At 38.3% G+C, this 16,797-nt stretch overlaps 3 protein-coding genes across 11 annotated transcripts in view; 1 reads left to right on the top strand and 2 right to left on the bottom strand.

Annotated features, from left to right (window-relative positions):
* Positions 1-7,047, bottom strand: part of LOC124297258 (E3 ubiquitin-protein ligase MYCBP2) — a 169,941-nt gene extending 162,894 nt beyond the window's left edge. For 5 of the 7 annotated variants that reach the window (XM_046748084.1, XM_046748087.1, XM_046748090.1 and 2 more), the window contains exons 1-20: positions 6,489-7,046; positions 6,302-6,368; positions 5,866-6,108; positions 5,341-5,494; positions 5,058-5,260; positions 4,623-4,940; positions 4,353-4,538; positions 4,046-4,264; positions 3,728-3,929; positions 3,219-3,608; positions 2,845-3,010; positions 2,546-2,706; positions 2,303-2,437; positions 2,007-2,210; positions 1,733-1,929; positions 1,390-1,642; positions 856-1,299; positions 622-749; positions 284-510; positions 15-195 (exon numbers count right to left, since the gene is read on the bottom strand). In XM_046748084.1, the coding sequence (XP_046604040.1) occupies positions 15-195; positions 284-510; positions 622-749; positions 856-1,299; positions 1,390-1,642; positions 1,733-1,929; positions 2,007-2,210; positions 2,303-2,437; positions 2,546-2,706; positions 2,845-3,010; positions 3,219-3,608; positions 3,728-3,929; positions 4,046-4,264; positions 4,353-4,538; positions 4,623-4,940; positions 5,058-5,260; positions 5,341-5,494; positions 5,866-6,108; positions 6,302-6,368; positions 6,489-6,583 (4,173 nt within the window). In that variant the 5' untranslated portion in view covers positions 6,584-7,046. Of the gene's footprint in view, positions 1-14; positions 196-283; positions 511-621; positions 750-855; positions 1,300-1,389; positions 1,643-1,732; positions 1,930-2,006; positions 2,211-2,302; positions 2,438-2,545; positions 2,707-2,844; positions 3,011-3,218; positions 3,609-3,727; positions 3,930-4,045; positions 4,265-4,352; positions 4,539-4,622; positions 4,941-5,057; positions 5,261-5,340; positions 5,495-5,865; positions 6,109-6,301; positions 6,369-6,488 lie in introns of all 7 variants that reach the window. The other 2 variants (XM_046748086.1, XM_046748085.1) reach the window with 2 other exon arrangements.
* A 701-nt stretch (positions 7,048-7,748) lies between these two features.
* On the top strand, positions 7,749-15,370 carry LOC124297259 (mediator of RNA polymerase II transcription subunit 23). Of its 2 annotated transcripts, none has more exons than XM_046748092.1 (21): positions 7,749-7,971; positions 8,153-8,397; positions 8,470-8,602; positions 8,711-8,893; positions 9,004-9,291; positions 9,445-9,657; positions 9,726-9,812; positions 9,923-10,125; positions 10,276-10,426; positions 10,516-10,774; positions 10,850-11,024; positions 11,105-11,268; positions 11,387-11,568; positions 11,708-11,862; positions 11,949-12,129; positions 12,221-12,605; positions 12,685-12,924; positions 13,059-13,218; positions 13,330-13,617; positions 13,689-13,895; positions 14,008-15,370. In XM_046748092.1, the coding sequence occupies exons 1-21, from the start codon at positions 7,927-7,929 to the stop codon at positions 14,144-14,146; spliced, it is 4,083 nt and encodes a 1,360-aa protein (XP_046604048.1). In that variant the 5' UTR covers positions 7,749-7,926; the 3' UTR covers positions 14,147-15,370. The 2 variants fall into 2 exon arrangements, with proteins under 2 accessions (XP_046604048.1, XP_046604049.1); XM_046748093.1 differs by having other exon boundaries at positions 7,750-7,971; positions 11,399-11,568.
* LOC124297266 (diphosphomevalonate decarboxylase) overlaps positions 14,764-16,797 on the bottom strand; it is a 33,688-nt gene continuing 31,654 nt past the window's right edge. For both annotated transcript variants that reach the window (XM_046748113.1, XM_046748112.1), the window contains 4 exons: positions 15,500-15,535; positions 15,263-15,395; positions 15,087-15,202; positions 14,764-14,999 (listed from right to left, as the gene is read on the bottom strand). In XM_046748113.1, coding sequence (XP_046604069.1) covers positions 14,883-14,999; positions 15,087-15,202; positions 15,263-15,395; positions 15,500-15,535 — 402 coding nt within the window. In that variant the 3' untranslated portion in view covers positions 14,764-14,882. The remainder of the gene's footprint in view (positions 15,000-15,086; positions 15,203-15,262; positions 15,396-15,499; positions 15,536-16,797) is intronic.

Below are 16,797 nucleotides of genomic sequence, written 5' to 3'. Positions count from 1 at the left end.
AAAAGAAAACTTACCTTGGTTACAGTTCTGCTAAACTCTCTACTCAATATGTATATGGGTTCTCCCTGATCACTTTGTCTGTTTGGAGTTTGATTTTCCGGTGTAATAACACAGTATAACAGTTGCGGTATTTGTCCAGCATTAACGTCCGTTCCATTATTGGATTTCTTTGAAGATTTAAAATAAAATAGTACCCTGAAATTTGTGTGATTAAATTAAATTTCTATTTTCGTCAATGACGGATGTTACATAATTCAAATGGAATCTTTTATCATCAACTTACTGGTCTTCCGTTGTAACCATTGCCTGTCCGCTTGACCCACAATCGCTAGAGGGACCACTGACTCTAGCCCATGCAACATACCATCTGTTAGCCTGTAACTGTATCACCTCGTCAAATAACATCGGGTATTTTTGTCTGGGTCCACATTCATAAGGAATCTCTTCAGTTTCCGCTATTAATTCACCATCTGTCTCCTGATCGCCACCATCGATACCAATGTCAAAGAGCTGTGCAAATGATTGTCACATTTAGATGGGAGTTGATTAATGAATCTTGTAAATCAACAAATAGGATAGCTATTAATTCTTTACAGATAATACAACTTGCATCCAGCTTACTTTTATTTTGCCAGTATATTCCCCGCGACCACCAAATAAACCAAAACCTCCCAATAAGATGTCCGTATCAGCCATAAAACGAATAGCTTCGATCGAGTGACCAGAGTATCCCCAACCGCCGCCATGACCTGATATAAAGAGTCGTAAATTTGTATGAAATTGAATATAAATTCGTCCTGCCCAACAAGCAGTTATACTTTAATGCAGAAGTAAAATTTTGTAAACTGTACTCACTTTCGAATCTGCTAACCGTGACAAAATCTTCTCTGCTATAAACTTTTCCCTGAGAAGTTTGAGTGCATTCGTGTTCCTCGACGACGACCAACTTCTCGTCTTGAGCCTGTGTCAGACTATCAAGACATCCCAGAAGGTGCATCGCAGCTTGAGATCTTGTCACAAAGCAATTTGAAACGACCGGTAGTGCCAACGCAGGACTGAGTATAGACGTATCAAGTCCAGCAATTGAACGGGCTTCCGTGGATATAACGTTGTAGCAATTTATCTCATTATTAGCAGGATTGAAACTCCAGATTACATTGTAGAGCGGATCTAGGCAGCTCGCTGTGTGACTGAAGTCAACTTGATCGGCACCGCTGTAGCTGTTGCAGTTTCCATCTCGTTTGTTGATCACAAGACATTTGAAAGAGTTTGCATGATCGTTCTGATTCGGAAGTAAGACTGAAACATCGGATAGAGAAAATTGTGTCAGCAATCTATCTCAAGGGCAGCATTTTTTTTTTTTATCTGACAGAATAATATCATACTCACTGATACTGTTTTTATTCGCCATAACTGTGCTTCTTGTGAGGCTGATTGAATTAATTTCATCAATTTTAATGTACGTCTGGTCCCCGGATGCTCCGACCCAAGTTGCACGTCGTCCCCATCTTGGTCCGATGTTTGGAACTATGTTAGGAAAGCTATGCCATGGCTGAGATCTTTCAGATCTACGATTTGTTTGAGAGCTAACATTGGTGGCGTCATTCTGTCCGCTCCACCAGTTCATACCCAATTGTCCTTTCTGTAATTCGACATTACCAAAATATTCACAATTCTTACGTTGAGAAAATTTTGGAATCAAATAAATCATTAAAGAAGACATTTTCTTCACCTGATACGATCCAAAAGTGTAAACTTCTCCCTTCGATGTTAAAATGACAGAATGATTACTGCCAGCTGCAATCTGGGATGCAATACTAGGCAGTTTTACTTGAACTGGACCAGCGTGAGCTATCAAATCTCCAGCTCCTAATTGTCCATATATATTACTGCCAAATGTATAAACTTGACCATTTTGTAAGAGAAGAACTGGAGAAATAAAATGTTGTTTTAGAATTATGATACAAACATTATATTCGAACAAATTGTATTATTCGTTCACTTACCAGTATGATGGAGACCGCATGCAATTTGTACAACAGGGCTATCGGCTGGTATCGACAGTTTAGCTGCTGGAAGGCTGGATACTCGAGCGGCATCTCCTCTCTCCAAATCGCTTCCACCAATACCTTCTTCTGCTTGAACATTAGTGGGTACCGCTATGGCACCCTTTCCTCCAGATCCCTTCAGAGGAATGACGCTTGGCCCTGCTACAGAAACAAGTTTTCGACACAGTGTGAATATTTGAATCATATTCAAAATGTCGATAGAATCACTCCAAAAAAAAACATTAATAAATTACCGGATCTTTGGTTGTTGCCACCCTTAATTTTCATAGCGTATTTCGTCACACTTGGACCTGGTTTACCTCTCTGTCTCTGCCGTCTCTCCTCGAATCTTTTTTGTAAATGATCTTGCAGCTTAACCCCATGTCGCGCTGAAGTGAGAATTATTTTAATTTCACGTTTTTATAGCCAAATGACGTAAGTATAATTACTTACGTATCTCAGTTACATATAGGATTAATAATGAGCGTAAGAATTACCTCCAAACATCACGTCTAGTCTCATCATATCGGTTATATCGCCAACTCCGGAAGGTCCCAATACTGCTAGTTCGCCACCGTTATCGACGCTCTCTCTTGCACAAATACGACAACAGCCACACTCTGCACAGCCACTATCACCTTCTCCACAACCGCATTCTCTGCAAAATAAAAGAACATTCAAAACTTGCGAACTTTGTATGTCGTAAACATGGTTCAACAGGGGTATTGCAAAAATTTGCGGCAACTTCCTAAAAAAATAAACAATACGTAACATTCAGTTTCGTTAAATTACTTACTGGCCAGGATTTCGATCTGGACGAATACTGCTCAGACAACTTATACTGTATCCGGTACACTCTCGACACACAGTGCACACCATGCAAACTCTACGTCTCCACTGATGCTGCCCTGCTGGGCACATCCCAGCTGCTTCTTCCCATTCATCGCTTGGACCTCTACCATCTACAATTGATTTGATAAACGTGAATTGTATGCCCTTGTAGCATTGACAATGTTTAAAAGTAACGATTTATTCAATTTAAGGCATTTTTTGACAAGCTATTGGTATTGCAACCAAGGTGTACAAAGCAATATTGTGTGTCAAGTAATTTATACTTTTGTTCACTTTGCTACCTATTCCAGCAGCTTGCCAAAAAATGCCTTTACTTACCCTCTTCGGCAACAATCAGTTCGTCTTCCCCGATACCGGTTTCCATTGCCACAACTGTAACTTCCTTGTTTGTAATATGAGTAGTTGTGAAGTCTCTTCCACATTGTCCTTTATTGTTTATTCCGAAAGTGTAAACCTGTCCCTTGTTGGTCAAAACGACGGCGTGAGCTTTTCCAAGGGAAACATGTGCCACGTGAACGTCACTCAAATCGGTAACAACACCGGAAACATTGTCGCAGTGCGTTGCATCTTTCCCAAACATCAACAGAGAGCCATCTTTCGTTACTAATGCTGTTGATCCATTATTGCATGCTGCGTCTACTATAAATTGTCCCTCAACTTTGAGCATTTTCTTTGGTTTAACTGGTTTCGGCTGCCGTCTAGCCTTATCTGAAAATTTTATCGACAGACTATGACAAAGAATCGCAGCTGGATGTACAGAAAATGGAATTGATTTACTTGAAAAACTGCAATGAGATGAATGGAGAAACACAAAAAATAAAACCCACTATTATCGCCATCTTCCCCACGCCTTGCAGTTCCAACAAATAATACAGATCCATCTTCCAGCAGTATAATGGCATGCTGACCATCGTGGCCTGCAGCAATGTGAGTTACTCGTGGTCCTTTTCCCAGAGTTAACTCTGACCACCTGTTAGGCCTTCCGTTACCCTTGATCCCTAAAGAGCTTCCTTTCCCACTGTATAATACCTGTTGCAAAACAGCGAAAATGAGCATAACTTCGTTATTTGCTTCATGCAAGCGAATATTCTTCAAATCATTATGAATATTGGAATCAATTACAGTGTATGGTGTTTCAAAATTACCTTTCCAGTAACAGTTCTCAGCAGGGCAAATTCTTTGCCTGCTGTAACAAACGAGACTTCATCGTCGCATCCAATACTCAGTGTATGTACATTTTGTTCTTCATCGAACGATGCTGAGCCAATGACATCGACACATTTTCTCGCCAATTTCAGTGGTAGCTCGGATGTGACTGTCACAGGATTACTCAATGTATTGATTGTACGAACGACGAATCCCTCCTGTAGAAAAAGCCGGCGGAATTCAATTTTTATTTAATTACAAGTGCCTAGCATATTCAAAAATCGAGTATTCTCATTTTCTGCTTACATATTCCAGTGAACTCACATCTTTGGCTGCAGTAATCATGCCCAAATTTTCTCCATCAGAGAACATAACGGAGGCAGGCCAGTCACGTCCTTCTAATACCGCCACGCCTCTTACCATCAGAGTTTCCGTATCTAATATCAATAATTCGCATTGTTTCCTAGGCGTGCACTTAAAATATAACAGTCCCTAGAATAGAAATATATAGATAAATGTAAATAAATACAGAGTGCCAAATCATTGTGTAAATAATATGTATATGATTGAACTAACGTTTGCAAATCCAAGCCATCCGGTCTCTGTTGGGTAAAAGTCAGCTTTGTGAGCATATAGATGCCCCCAAATTGTTCCACCATGTCCACTGCCAATCTTCAACAACCCACGACAGGTGTGTAAATACAGGTACTTTCCATCACTTACAAAACTTCTCCCATTGAGCACAACATTACTCATTTCATTTGGTAATTTAAGCGTAGATGTATTAATCTTAGAACTTTTAGGAACTCCATGTGTTATCCAATCAGGCCTTGCTAGCTTACCAAGCAAAACGCTATGGACGCTTCTTTGTAATGCGGTCAACACGCATGGCATCTGTAGTGAGAGAATTTTGTAATTGAAGAATTTTAATAGACGAAATTCAAAAGGCAAACACATTGTCTGAACCTACAGACATACACCAGGGTCACTTAATAAGAATATGTATTTCACCTGAATATTTTGAGCAGCCAGTGCTCGTGGGCACATGAGTAGCGCAGCAGTAGCTGCTAGAATTTGACCAGTATCGCCTCTAACTACAACCAAACTCAGCAAACATGCACAAGCAACTGCGGTCAGGTGACTGCCATCGTTAGCCGTCGCCGACTCAGGTCCATGAGACGTTGCAAGATCCAATAAAAGATCGAAGAGTGGATCTGAAAGAAATAAATTACATTTTACAAAAATCTGAGGACATACGTTTTCTCATTGTACCCTCAGCAGCTCTGTCACTTACCAACAACATCATCAGGCTCAGATCCGAGACCTTCAGGAAGTTGGCCTTGCAATACGTCCAGTAATGCACATAATGCTTTTGTGCATAATTGAGGCTCGACGGTTCTACTTTCACGCATCAATGTAAATACACTACGTAATCCAATGCCGACAATCTATGAAAAAACACATTATACCGTTGGATATTTTTTGAAATCAGATACGATTAACGGTTAAATGATTGTACCTTATTCTCAAAGATTTAAAATGGTCTATTCGATATGTACGATATCTTTCATTATTCAAGGACCTTGGTACTAGTATTATGTCATTCTGTGCCTCTGGCTATTACCGACACCAATAACCTTACATGGCAATAGCCATAGGCAGGATAAATAAATTTTCTATACAAACTCACAAATGGTTTTTATCAATCAGATCATGTATCAGCTGCAAATTGATCGTAAGAAGCTCCTAAAGTTATGAAAGAATTTTGAACAAAGCAGATTGAGGATTAGCTTCAATCGGACGAACAGTTCATTTTTACCTTTGGTAAATTATGTGGGGCTGAAATCCTAACTTCCTCATCACTGTCACTGTCAATGGTATCGCTGAGCTCGGGCAAAGGCGGTGAACTGCAGCTCGAAGCTCTAAATACCTCGGTTGTAGCTCTAGCATGTTTCTCCAACACGGCAGCTCTTACACTGGCAAAAACAGCAAAGGCCGATGCATTGCTGGGTAGCTCTACTTCTGGAGGACCATTATAGCTTACGTCGCCATTCACATCCAACTGGAATTCATGTATCTGAACATAGTTATTTTCTTCCATTCTGTTTTAAAAGTTTTTTTTTTCTATTTTGGAATTATATTTTCCGCTACTGTTATTGTGTAAACGACATATGCTTTGAACAAGTACAATCAATTTAATTTGAGGCTCTATTAAACGTGGAAATGTAAGTATTTGTTAAAATTATTAAGATAACCTTATTTTTCTTGTCTTTTTTCTTGGCGGTCTTAGACTTCTTAGATTTTTTCCAATCTCCCTTTCCCCTGCGAATAAAAATACACGATGAGTACTATCGTCAAGTTTTATATTGAGTTTTTTCGTGACAGATGAAGTCACCGCTGTAAATGTTGGGTAAACAAACGTAACGGTTTGAGAGGTTATACCTTTGAATGTCCGCTATATTCCTGAACAGCTCGTGAAAGTATTTGGCATAGTTGTCAGGCTCGGGTAAGAATTTGTCGACATCACCAGACACCATGGTTTAGTAATGATAAATCCGATTAAATAAACTACCGCAAAAATCACTTGGTCACTTCATTTTGGTTATGTTATTGATCGTTGACACTTTTCCCATGTGATCACACTTATTTATAAATTTCTCTAATTATCCAGATAGGAGAAAACATTTTCACAATTTGAACAAACTTGATTAATGTTATCAGATTACGAAAAATTAAAAACTAACGATTACTTAATATCAATTTATCAATTATATCATTAAATTACAGTTCTCATTCCCCCAATTCGCTTAACCGTACAGCTGCAACGTTTATCGTGCTTGAAAGTTGAAAACACAGATATGAGATTTCCGTACATCGATATCTCGAATTGCGATTGAAGTTGACTGCAATGCAGATCGATTCCACTGCCTATCGAATTTTTACCGTCGCGAAACACCGCATTTGAATGGTTCGACGCCAGAATTACATCGCAAAGTGTGGATATGTACTGCAAAAGAAATTGTTCATAGTAGAATGACAATGGAAATACCAAATCCTGTCACAAAACAAGTCTTTCGTTGCACTAACGGCTTGAAAATGATTTTCAGACTCAATAAAACTCATTTTTCCAGTCAACGTTTATATTCTCAACTGCAATTAAGTTAGCTGCTAATCAGAATGCAAATTACTTATCTCAAGCATAGATTTCAGCTTGAAAACAAAGGTGGCGTTGAAACATCTAATTCAAAATTTCATCAAATATCACATTGATCAGAATAATTTCTTGAAATAATCTTTTTTCTACCGATGGTTAATGGTATAATTGTCCCAAATTACCTTCACAGTTAACTTTTGCACAATAATTGTTTAATAACTTCTTTCAGCTACACTCGAACCGTTCCTAGACTTGTTACAATTAGATAAGAAATCTCACTGGCTCGCTCGCTCGAACTCGAAGCCGCAAAAACCACGTCGAAAGCGGAAACATCGGGAAATAAAACTACGCGAGGCGAAGCAATTTTTATAGACAGCAGTAAATTAGATCCAATCGCTGCAATTCTCGGACGATAATGCCGCTGGAGTTCCCCGAGTTAGCGCCACTCGCGTGGTTTCCCGGCTCTCCCCTCCTGCCACTGCCTCCTTCAGTCAGTTTTCACTCGTATTTGCCCCAGACTTTTATCCCCACCTCGACCATACTGCACCACACCTCATTAAACTGCTGAATGAAGCCGTAGAATAATCTGTTTACACCGTACGAGGTTAGGTCGATGATTTTTTTTTTTAACAAGTTTGTTTTGCATCCGACGCATGCATATATCTAAGTGATTTGACAGAGAGATTTGACGTAGAACAGCGACTTGTAAATATTCGCTATTTAAAAATGAGTAACGAGGCGCAAATATCGAACATCGTCAATGACATTCTTGTAAGTGAATTTTTAGGTTTGACATTACTTCAATAGTCCTCCCACATTTCCAATAAGTTTTATCTCCTTACTCGCGATATTCTCACTCAGCACTGCACTTCTGCATTTTGCACTATTTGTCGAAGGTACGACTTGTTTTTCCATCAAACAATTAATTGCTATGCATTTTTATTACACGCAGAGAGTGGAACCTATCGAAGAAGCATTCAGCTGTTTTCTCGTTCACCATCTGGATAATGAAATTGAAAAAATAGCAGGATTGCAGTCAGAATTAACATCTGCTATGACAGGTCTCAATACTGAACAACAAGAGAATGGCGTTAGACAATTTCTTAACATGGCTGCTGCGCTGACGAATCATAGTCGCTTACAACTTCTTCTGTCGTTACTGGAGAACTTGGTCATGAGTAACGTATTACCTGCAAGGTACGAAGCTACGGGAGACGCAAGAAAATTAACAATTAATAAATTCATTATCATCATTTAACGACTTTCCAGATTGGTTTGCGAATGTATCCTCAGCTGTGATAAGCTGCAGTATCAGCAAGAGGATTTTTGGGTCGAGTCCTTTAACCTCATCAGACGGATCATTGGAGGAGTGGATTACAAAGGTGTCAGAGAAATAATGAAGGCGGGTGGTCATTTCTATGCTATCATATATCGTGGAATAAATATTACACGATTGAAATCATAGCTGAAAAATGACTATACTCATAAATTTTTCCATGATCTTTCACAGGGCTGCAGAGAAAAGGCACAAACGATACCGGCAAGACTTAACGCATCTGTACAGCCGCAATTAAAGGCCCTGGAAAATGTTATCGAATATATATTTGACAGAAATGCATGTCTATTGCCTGGCTATTTTATTGTTAATGAAATACAGAAGGCCTATCCCGATAATAAGAATTGGCCGCATTGGGTGAGTTCAAAAAATCTCAAGCTAATGCTTGACAATGTTCACGATTTAAAATCGCAAGTGCTTTTCTATTTTGCTTACCAAATGAAAATAATGTATTATTTCTTAAATAGAAATTAGCAAAACTGCTCTCTGGGTTTGTCGAGAGTTTCAGAGCCACTGCGCAAATGGTGTCTATAATCGGGCACTCAAAAATGCTACCAGTAGTAGAGCACTCTGGATATGCGGACCATGTCATCAACCCATGGAGGCTCGATCCTACGACCCTTAAATTCTCCCTCAAAGGCAATTTACCCTATGATCAAGATCTGCTAAAGCCTCAAACCGAACTTTTAAGATATGTCTTGGAACAACCGTACAGCAGAGATATGGTTTGCTCCATGCTAGGCCTCCAGAAACAGGTTCGATGAATGAATTAATCAATTTATTATCAGGTGTAATATATTCAAAATTCAGTCAGGCGAACAATATTTTTGATTGAATAAAAACGTAATATACGTCACACGATCAATGGCATTGGTAACTAATTTCGGTAAAAATTTATGTAAATCTAGCACAAACAGAGGTGCGTAGCATTGGAGGAACAACTGGTTGAATTGGTACTTCTGGCTATGGAGCGATCCGAAAATGATCCACCACCCACTGAGGGAACAGATATTACTGTTGCGAATCATTGGCTGTGGCTACACCTTTCTTCTCAACTTATATACTTCGTACTTTTTCAATTTGCTTGTTTCCCCAACATTGTTATGGCCATACATGACAAGGTAAAACAAAAGCTATGTTACTTGTTATATTTCTCCTTACTGTGACTCTCATTTGACCACCTTTTCAGCTAGCTGGTCGAGAATTGCGAAAGGGGCGTGATCATCTGATGTGGGTCCTATTGCAGTTTATATCTGGGAGTATTCAGCGTAATCCGGTAAGGATTCAAATAATTTTCTCAAATCTGCGCATCCGAAAAAACAAAATTACTTCATTGTAACTTTGGAATATTTGCATACGATACATCACTTTCTTTTTCTATTCCAGCTGTCTAACTTTCTGCCAGTACTTAAACTGTATGACCTATTATACCCCGAAAAGGAACCACTACCTGTTCCTGATTTCAGTCAGGCATTGTGCACACATCAAATGGCCATCACGTGTATATGGATTCATTTACTTAAAAAAGCGCAATCCGAGCACTTGAACATTCACAGGCCGATCCCACACACGCTAAAAGTTCATCATGAGTATGTGACGTTTTTGGTGCAATTCATCGTATCGTTAATTATTGTATATGTATTCATAAATTCGACAAGTACCTATTTACTGAAATTTTATTTTTCCTTACAGCGGCCATTTCGTATTTATTGAATTAAATTTTTACACTTTCTTTATAGATTTTTACAACATTTAGTTATGCCAAATACATCATTGTGTATGGGATCTGATTATCGCATCGCTTTACTGTGCAATGCTTATTCAACGAATCAAGAATACTTCAGTAGACCTATGGCTGCACTTGTTGACACAATTCTTGGCACACAGAAGGTGATTTTTGAGCAAATGTGACATTAAACTGAAAAAAATTTATAACTATGTGTACTTGTGAAATGAAAATTTATTATTATAATTTTCAGGGACAACAGCAGCAACCCTTACAGCCACTACAGAGCAATGCTGCTCTTGCAAATGGACCAACAACGCCATTGTCTATGTCCATTCTAGATTCTCTTACTGTACATTCTAAAATGAGTCTGATTCACAGTATTGTTACGCACGTTATCAAACTAGCTCAATCTAAAAGCAACATGGCTCTTGCTCCTGCCCTTGTCGAGACCTACAGCAGATTGCTGGTGTACACTGAAATAGAAAGCCTCGGAATCAAAGGCTTCATAAGTGAGTAACACTGGGTTATTTTTTAATTTCAAACACCTCTTCGACACATAATCACTATTTCGAATTCTATTCCAGGTCAACTGCTTCCCACAGTATTCAAATCTCATGCTTGGGGAACACTGTATACTTTGCTCGAGATGTTTAGCTACAGAATGCATCATATTCAACCACATTACAGAGTTCAGCTGTTGTCTCATCTTCACAGTCTCGCCGCAGTACCACAAACAAATCAAACCCAACTCCATCTCTGGCAAGTACCCAACTGTTCAATGTTATTATAGGTACCATGTTCTACTATAATCGATGACGTTACTCACAATATTTTTGCAGCGTTGAAAGTACAGCTCTTAGGCTAATAACTGGTTTAGGATCTGCCGAAGTGCAACCTCAATTATCCCGCTTTTTATCAGAGCCTAAAACGCTGGTGTCTGCTGAATCTGAAGAGTTGAATCGAGCTTTAGTTCTCACACTCGCAAGATCAATGCATGTCACAGGTGACTATAATAAATTTGTCTAAACAATAAATACACGTTATGTATAATCGTACATATTGCAAAGGTTGAGGTATCAGTTTATCTGCACTATTTAAACTGCAAGTGAAAAATGGTTGAGCCATTGTTTCAGGGACAGGAGCAGATTCATTGAGTGGTACATGGTGCAAGGAACTGCTGAATACAATCATGCAAAATACCCCTCACTCTTGGGCCAATCATACTCTCCAATGTTTTCCTCCAGTACTGAATGAATTTTTCCAACAAAATAGTGTTCCTAAGGAAAACAAACAACAGATCAAGGTGAGGAATCACCTATTATTTGGTCATTGCAGTACGTAGAATCTTGAAAGCGTTAATGAGTTTAGAAAGTTGGTCATTTTAAAATGAGATTACTGTGCTCCTCACATTGTAACTGATCGATTTCCTTATGTTGATACAGAAAGCAGTCGAAGAGGAATATAGAAATTGGGCATCAATGAGCAATGAAAATGATATAATAGCACATTTCTCTGTGCCCGGAACACCACCCTTGTTTCTATGTCTCTTATGGAAAATGATATTTGAAACAGATCGTATAAGTCCAATTGCGTATAAGTAAGTATGAGACAGAGAATATTCAATGGAACAGAAAAAAGTTGCTCAACCATTGACGTGCATAAAACTAATATCCATAATTTCAGAATATTGGAAAGAATTGGCGCAAGAGCTCTTTCAGCGCATCTTCGAAAATTTTGCGACTACTTAGTTTTTGAATTTGCTAACAGCGTCGGAGGTCAGCATGTAAACAAATGCGTTGATACCATTAATGACATGATCTGGAAATACAACATTGTGACAATTGATAGGCTGGTGCTCTGTTTGGTAAAAAATTAACAATTAATAATTTTCTTTGGAAACAATTTCAACACCATTTTGAATTCATGAAATCATATTTTGAAAAATTATTTTTCAGGCACTACGAACACAAGAAGGCAGCGAAGCTCAAGTTTGCTTTTTCATTATCCAATTGCTTTTATTGAAAGCTGTTGAATTTCGGAACCGCGTTCAAGAATTTGCAAAAGAAAATTCTCCAGAGCACTGGAAGCAATCAAATTGGCATGAAAAGCATCTCGCATTTCATCGAAAATACCCAGAGAAATTTGCTCCTGAAGGAATAATGGAACAAACCACTGGAGGCCCCAGTCAGTACCAAAGTCTGCCTGTATACTTTGGAAATGTGTGCCTACGATTCTTACCAGTATTCGACATTGTGATACACAGATATCTCGAGATACCCCCAGTTACTAAGAGTTTAGAAATATTACTAGAACACTTGGGATGTCTCTATAAATTTCACGGTTGGTATATAACAGGGCTTTGTCTAACTGAAGACATGAATACTCTTCCAAACAGTCAACAAACAAATATCTTCCACAGATCGACCTGTCACATACCTTTATAACACGCTGCATTACTACGAAAGAAAACTTAGGGAAAGGCCAGCACTGAAGCGACGCCTAGTCTCTGCTGTGCTTGGCTCATTGTGTGATATTCGGGCTCCCAATTGGGCACTATCCGAAGCTTATCAGCTATACATGACGCGATCTCCTGACGACGCAGTCAACTGGGTGCCAGAATTAGATTATTATGTTCGACTTGTGCGTCGTATCGTTGAGAGTGAGTAGCATTCCTTCGACAGACGTAATTTTATCCCGGAAAGAAGGCTAAAAGATCTTCGATTAATCTCACGTTTTTTCGCATTATTCATTCTAATTTTTACTTCACAATTTTTTTCAACTATCACTTCACAGCCATGTCAGGGATCGCACATTTCCCAACAACTGACTGGAGGTTCAATGAATTTCCAAATCCTGCTGCGCATGCTCTTTATGTTACCTGCGTGGAGCTCATGGCTGTACCTGTTGCTCCAAATTTAATAGCCAATTCTTTGCTTGATGTTGTCGCCAAAGGGTAAGTAACAAGTATCAAAAAACGAAGATGATATTCAGGCTGCGGTAATTGATATGAACAAAGGCTGCTTCTTAATTCAATTGCAAATAATGCTAATCATTTTTTGAACAGATATACAGTTGTACCATCAGAACAGATACACATGTGGATCAACTGCGTAGGATTATTGCTGGCTGCTTTACCTGAGTGTTACTGGTCAGCCCTCCACGAGCGCCTTGTGGAAACAGTGACGAGTCGTGGACTGGCGAACTGGCAATATAGCAACTTAACTCCATTTCAAATATTCAATTTTAATATTACTCACAATGGGTTATTGGAAAACAAATATAGTTACATGATAGCTCTGGCACATTCCATTTGGCACCATGCAGGAGTTGGTCAAATCACAACTATGCCACAGTAAGAGAAAAACAAGTTATTTGTTAGTTATATTTGTTCTTAGAGTATTATCAAACCGATTATGACTTCAGATTCATCAAAGAAAAATTGCAACCAGTCGTCAACAGCGAAGAGCAATTGATATTTGCTTGCCACTTGATAGGACCGACTTTGGCACGATTTAATGCAGAGAGACCTCGATGCGTCGTTGAGCTCGCTGTTAGTCTGTATGAAATGCTTGAACAAGCGGACCGTTCTCAAGCTCATCTCAAATATATGGATCCGATTTGCGACTTGCTGTATCCTTTAAATAATACTTTTTACAGAGTTATCAGGAGAATTAATCAGTACAAATATTTTTCAAAGAACCAAACAACCTATCATTTTTCTTGACTATAAAAATTTTAACAGATACCATATCAAATACATGTTTGTGGGTGATATGATGAAAAACGAGGTTGAATGCATAATTCGCAGACTCAGGCCTGCGCTGCAAATGCGCCTTCGTTTCATCGCCCACCTCAACATTGAGGAAATAAACTCATCCTGAGGAATCGCCCCCTCGGCTAGTCAAGCACCGCCTTGTACAGTCGTGGAGCAAACAGAACCAAATGTACCTTCACAGCCGGTGGTGCAAGTACCGACATCCAGCCAAGCAGAGGCAAACGTTTCTGGTCCGTCAAAACAATAAGAGGTAACCACATAATAGGTACGATTGAGCATCCATTTGTGTACATGAAATCGAAGATAACAGGGCGTTATCAAGTATTGAATTCATACACATGGTACAACTTGTAATTAGACTGTCTTCCAGTCGTTGTAAATTATTAAAATTTTAAAGGAATCACATGTCATTCCTTGACAATATAAGTTATTAATTGACGTGGATGTTATAAGTGTACATCTATGCATAAGTATTATTTTGCATAAAATTTTATACTCTGGCAAGGATAGTATTAAAAAAATGAGAGATCGTGTTATTCCTTATAGGAATAATTTATCTATATTTAAACCTGAAAATCATGGAATGATAACAAAGTTATTAGATCGTAAAATAAAAATATCGTCCGATAGTTGAGATACGCAATCTAGAATAAGCTGTTCCATAATCAAATGGGATCACTTTTGCTACCAATAAATTTTGTATATAATAAATATTTATGCCAATTTAGTTCTATTGATATTTTATTGTCACGAGTATCGGGTTAGCTTGATCAATCGAAGACAGTTACGAATATCACATGCTTTATAGAAAATTAACGGAATCTTGTAATTGAGGAATTAATTTAAATGCTGTCATAGTCAACGTCATCCTGAGCTTTGATAACTTTGGCAAAAGCTTCAAAAGGGCCAAAATTTTTTTGTACAAACTTTTGGCCTTTCATACCGTTTATCCATTTCATCTACAACATTAAATGCTATGATTAGCTATACTGTAATTTTTTTTCACTGACGATTAGATAGATCAAAGTCATATTTAGCAAACTTACGAGGTGTGGGAACTTTTCTTTGTCGAAATTCAATGGCTGGTCGAAAGCCAGTGGAAGTGCTTTAGCCCGCTCTACCCATGGCCACATCAAAACGTCCAGCATCCCTGGTTCAGTTCCTAAAATTCGTTTATTATAGAAATACGGATTATGAAATTCTATATTACAATTGTACAAACCTCCAAAGAAAATCGTCCCCCGTTTTCCCAATTCTTCTTCGTACGCTACGAAGTGTCCTATTATTTCCCCAACTATTTCTTGTAGTGGTCTAGTATCCCTTTTGTGAATACAGGCACCAAAAAGGCTAGTTATCTATAACATCAGAACTACCTTAGCGATAGTAATAATCGGTCACGTTAAAAGATACGTTTGTGGTTGATTATTGATTTTTGAGAAACTGATGACTAATATCATACCACTCCATATTTATCAATTAGCTCTACATCACGAGCCTTGGTTTCCTCGCGATATAAAGGTGGCTCAGGATAACGTTCATTCAAATAATTGGCAATAGCCAAAGAATCGTCGACCACTTTTCCGTCAACATCTACGAAAGTGGGAACTTTTCCATTAGGATTAATCTGCAGAGAAGAATTATTCAAATCAGTGTACAAAACTTGTCTTTGTGTTATGTGTTATGTAAACAGGCGAAATTATACCGATTCGAACATTGGAAAAAAAAAAAATATATACGTACCTCAAAATACCATTCAGGCTTTGATTTCAAGTTTATGTTTACTATGTCATGAGGTACGTTCTTCAGCGTAAGTATAAGCCTTGCTCTATGAGAATAGGGGCAAAATTTCATACTGTATAAACGTGCCTTCCCATCCACTGGAGCAGGCCGGTTAGATCCTTGAATATAAAACAATTTCCCGTATTGTGAGAGGGGCTCATTGAATAGAGAAAAGAAATTACAATATCTCTTTTCTGGGAGAAGAAGTTTAAATCGATTTCGATTATTTAAAAATTTTACTCAAATTTTCTTTCCTTGAGCGACAATAGTTCCGTTTCTAATGAGTTTACGACTCTGACGTTTGAAATGAAACGAATGCAAAATCTGAAACCTTGATTATATCATGCGTTTTTTCAAAAATTGCTAATTTGATCTGTGTTGTATTGACCGAATAATTTTTACAGTAAATTGTTGATGATCAATAAACCCAAATGGATTTTAGAAAGATGAAAACCAAACCCAATTACCCCGTGTTAACAGATGTTTTCCGTTGTTCTCGGCATTTAATTTTTTTCCCGAAAACTATCATAACGCAAGCCTTGACACTACATCAGCTGAATAGACTATAATACGATAAAAGTTAGCAATATTTGTCCTTAGTCTGCGCTAAAAATAAACCTGACTCTAAGCATAAGATGAATTGAATATTAAACAACATTCTTCGTCTTATAAGCGTTAATTGATTAATAAGCTGAGAATGTTCTCCGGAATACCATTCGCATTATTCACCTATACTCGAGACAATGAGTTCGTTAGTCCTTGAAGTATAGTTGAAAAATTTTTCAATTTTATCAGAAAAAGATTACATGCTTGAGGTATAATTGCTATAAATTAAGATAGGCAAGAATTTGTAGAACGAGAACATGCCGATAAGTATACGCAGTGATGAATCACCTTAAATTACGAAAGATTCGAAAGGAGCAGAGAACAGCGTGTCAGTGCCGACGCAGCGTGGCATTGACTGCTGATAATTGAAGC

The sequence above is a fragment of the Neodiprion virginianus genome, chromosome 2 (assembly GCF_021901495.1).
Source record: "Neodiprion virginianus isolate iyNeoVirg1 chromosome 2, iyNeoVirg1.1, whole genome shotgun sequence".
NCBI classification, from domain to species: domain Eukaryota; kingdom Metazoa; phylum Arthropoda; class Insecta; order Hymenoptera; family Diprionidae; genus Neodiprion; species Neodiprion virginianus.
The sequence above is the reverse complement of the archived record's forward strand: the minus strand, read 5'-3'. Positions and strand labels throughout refer to the sequence as shown.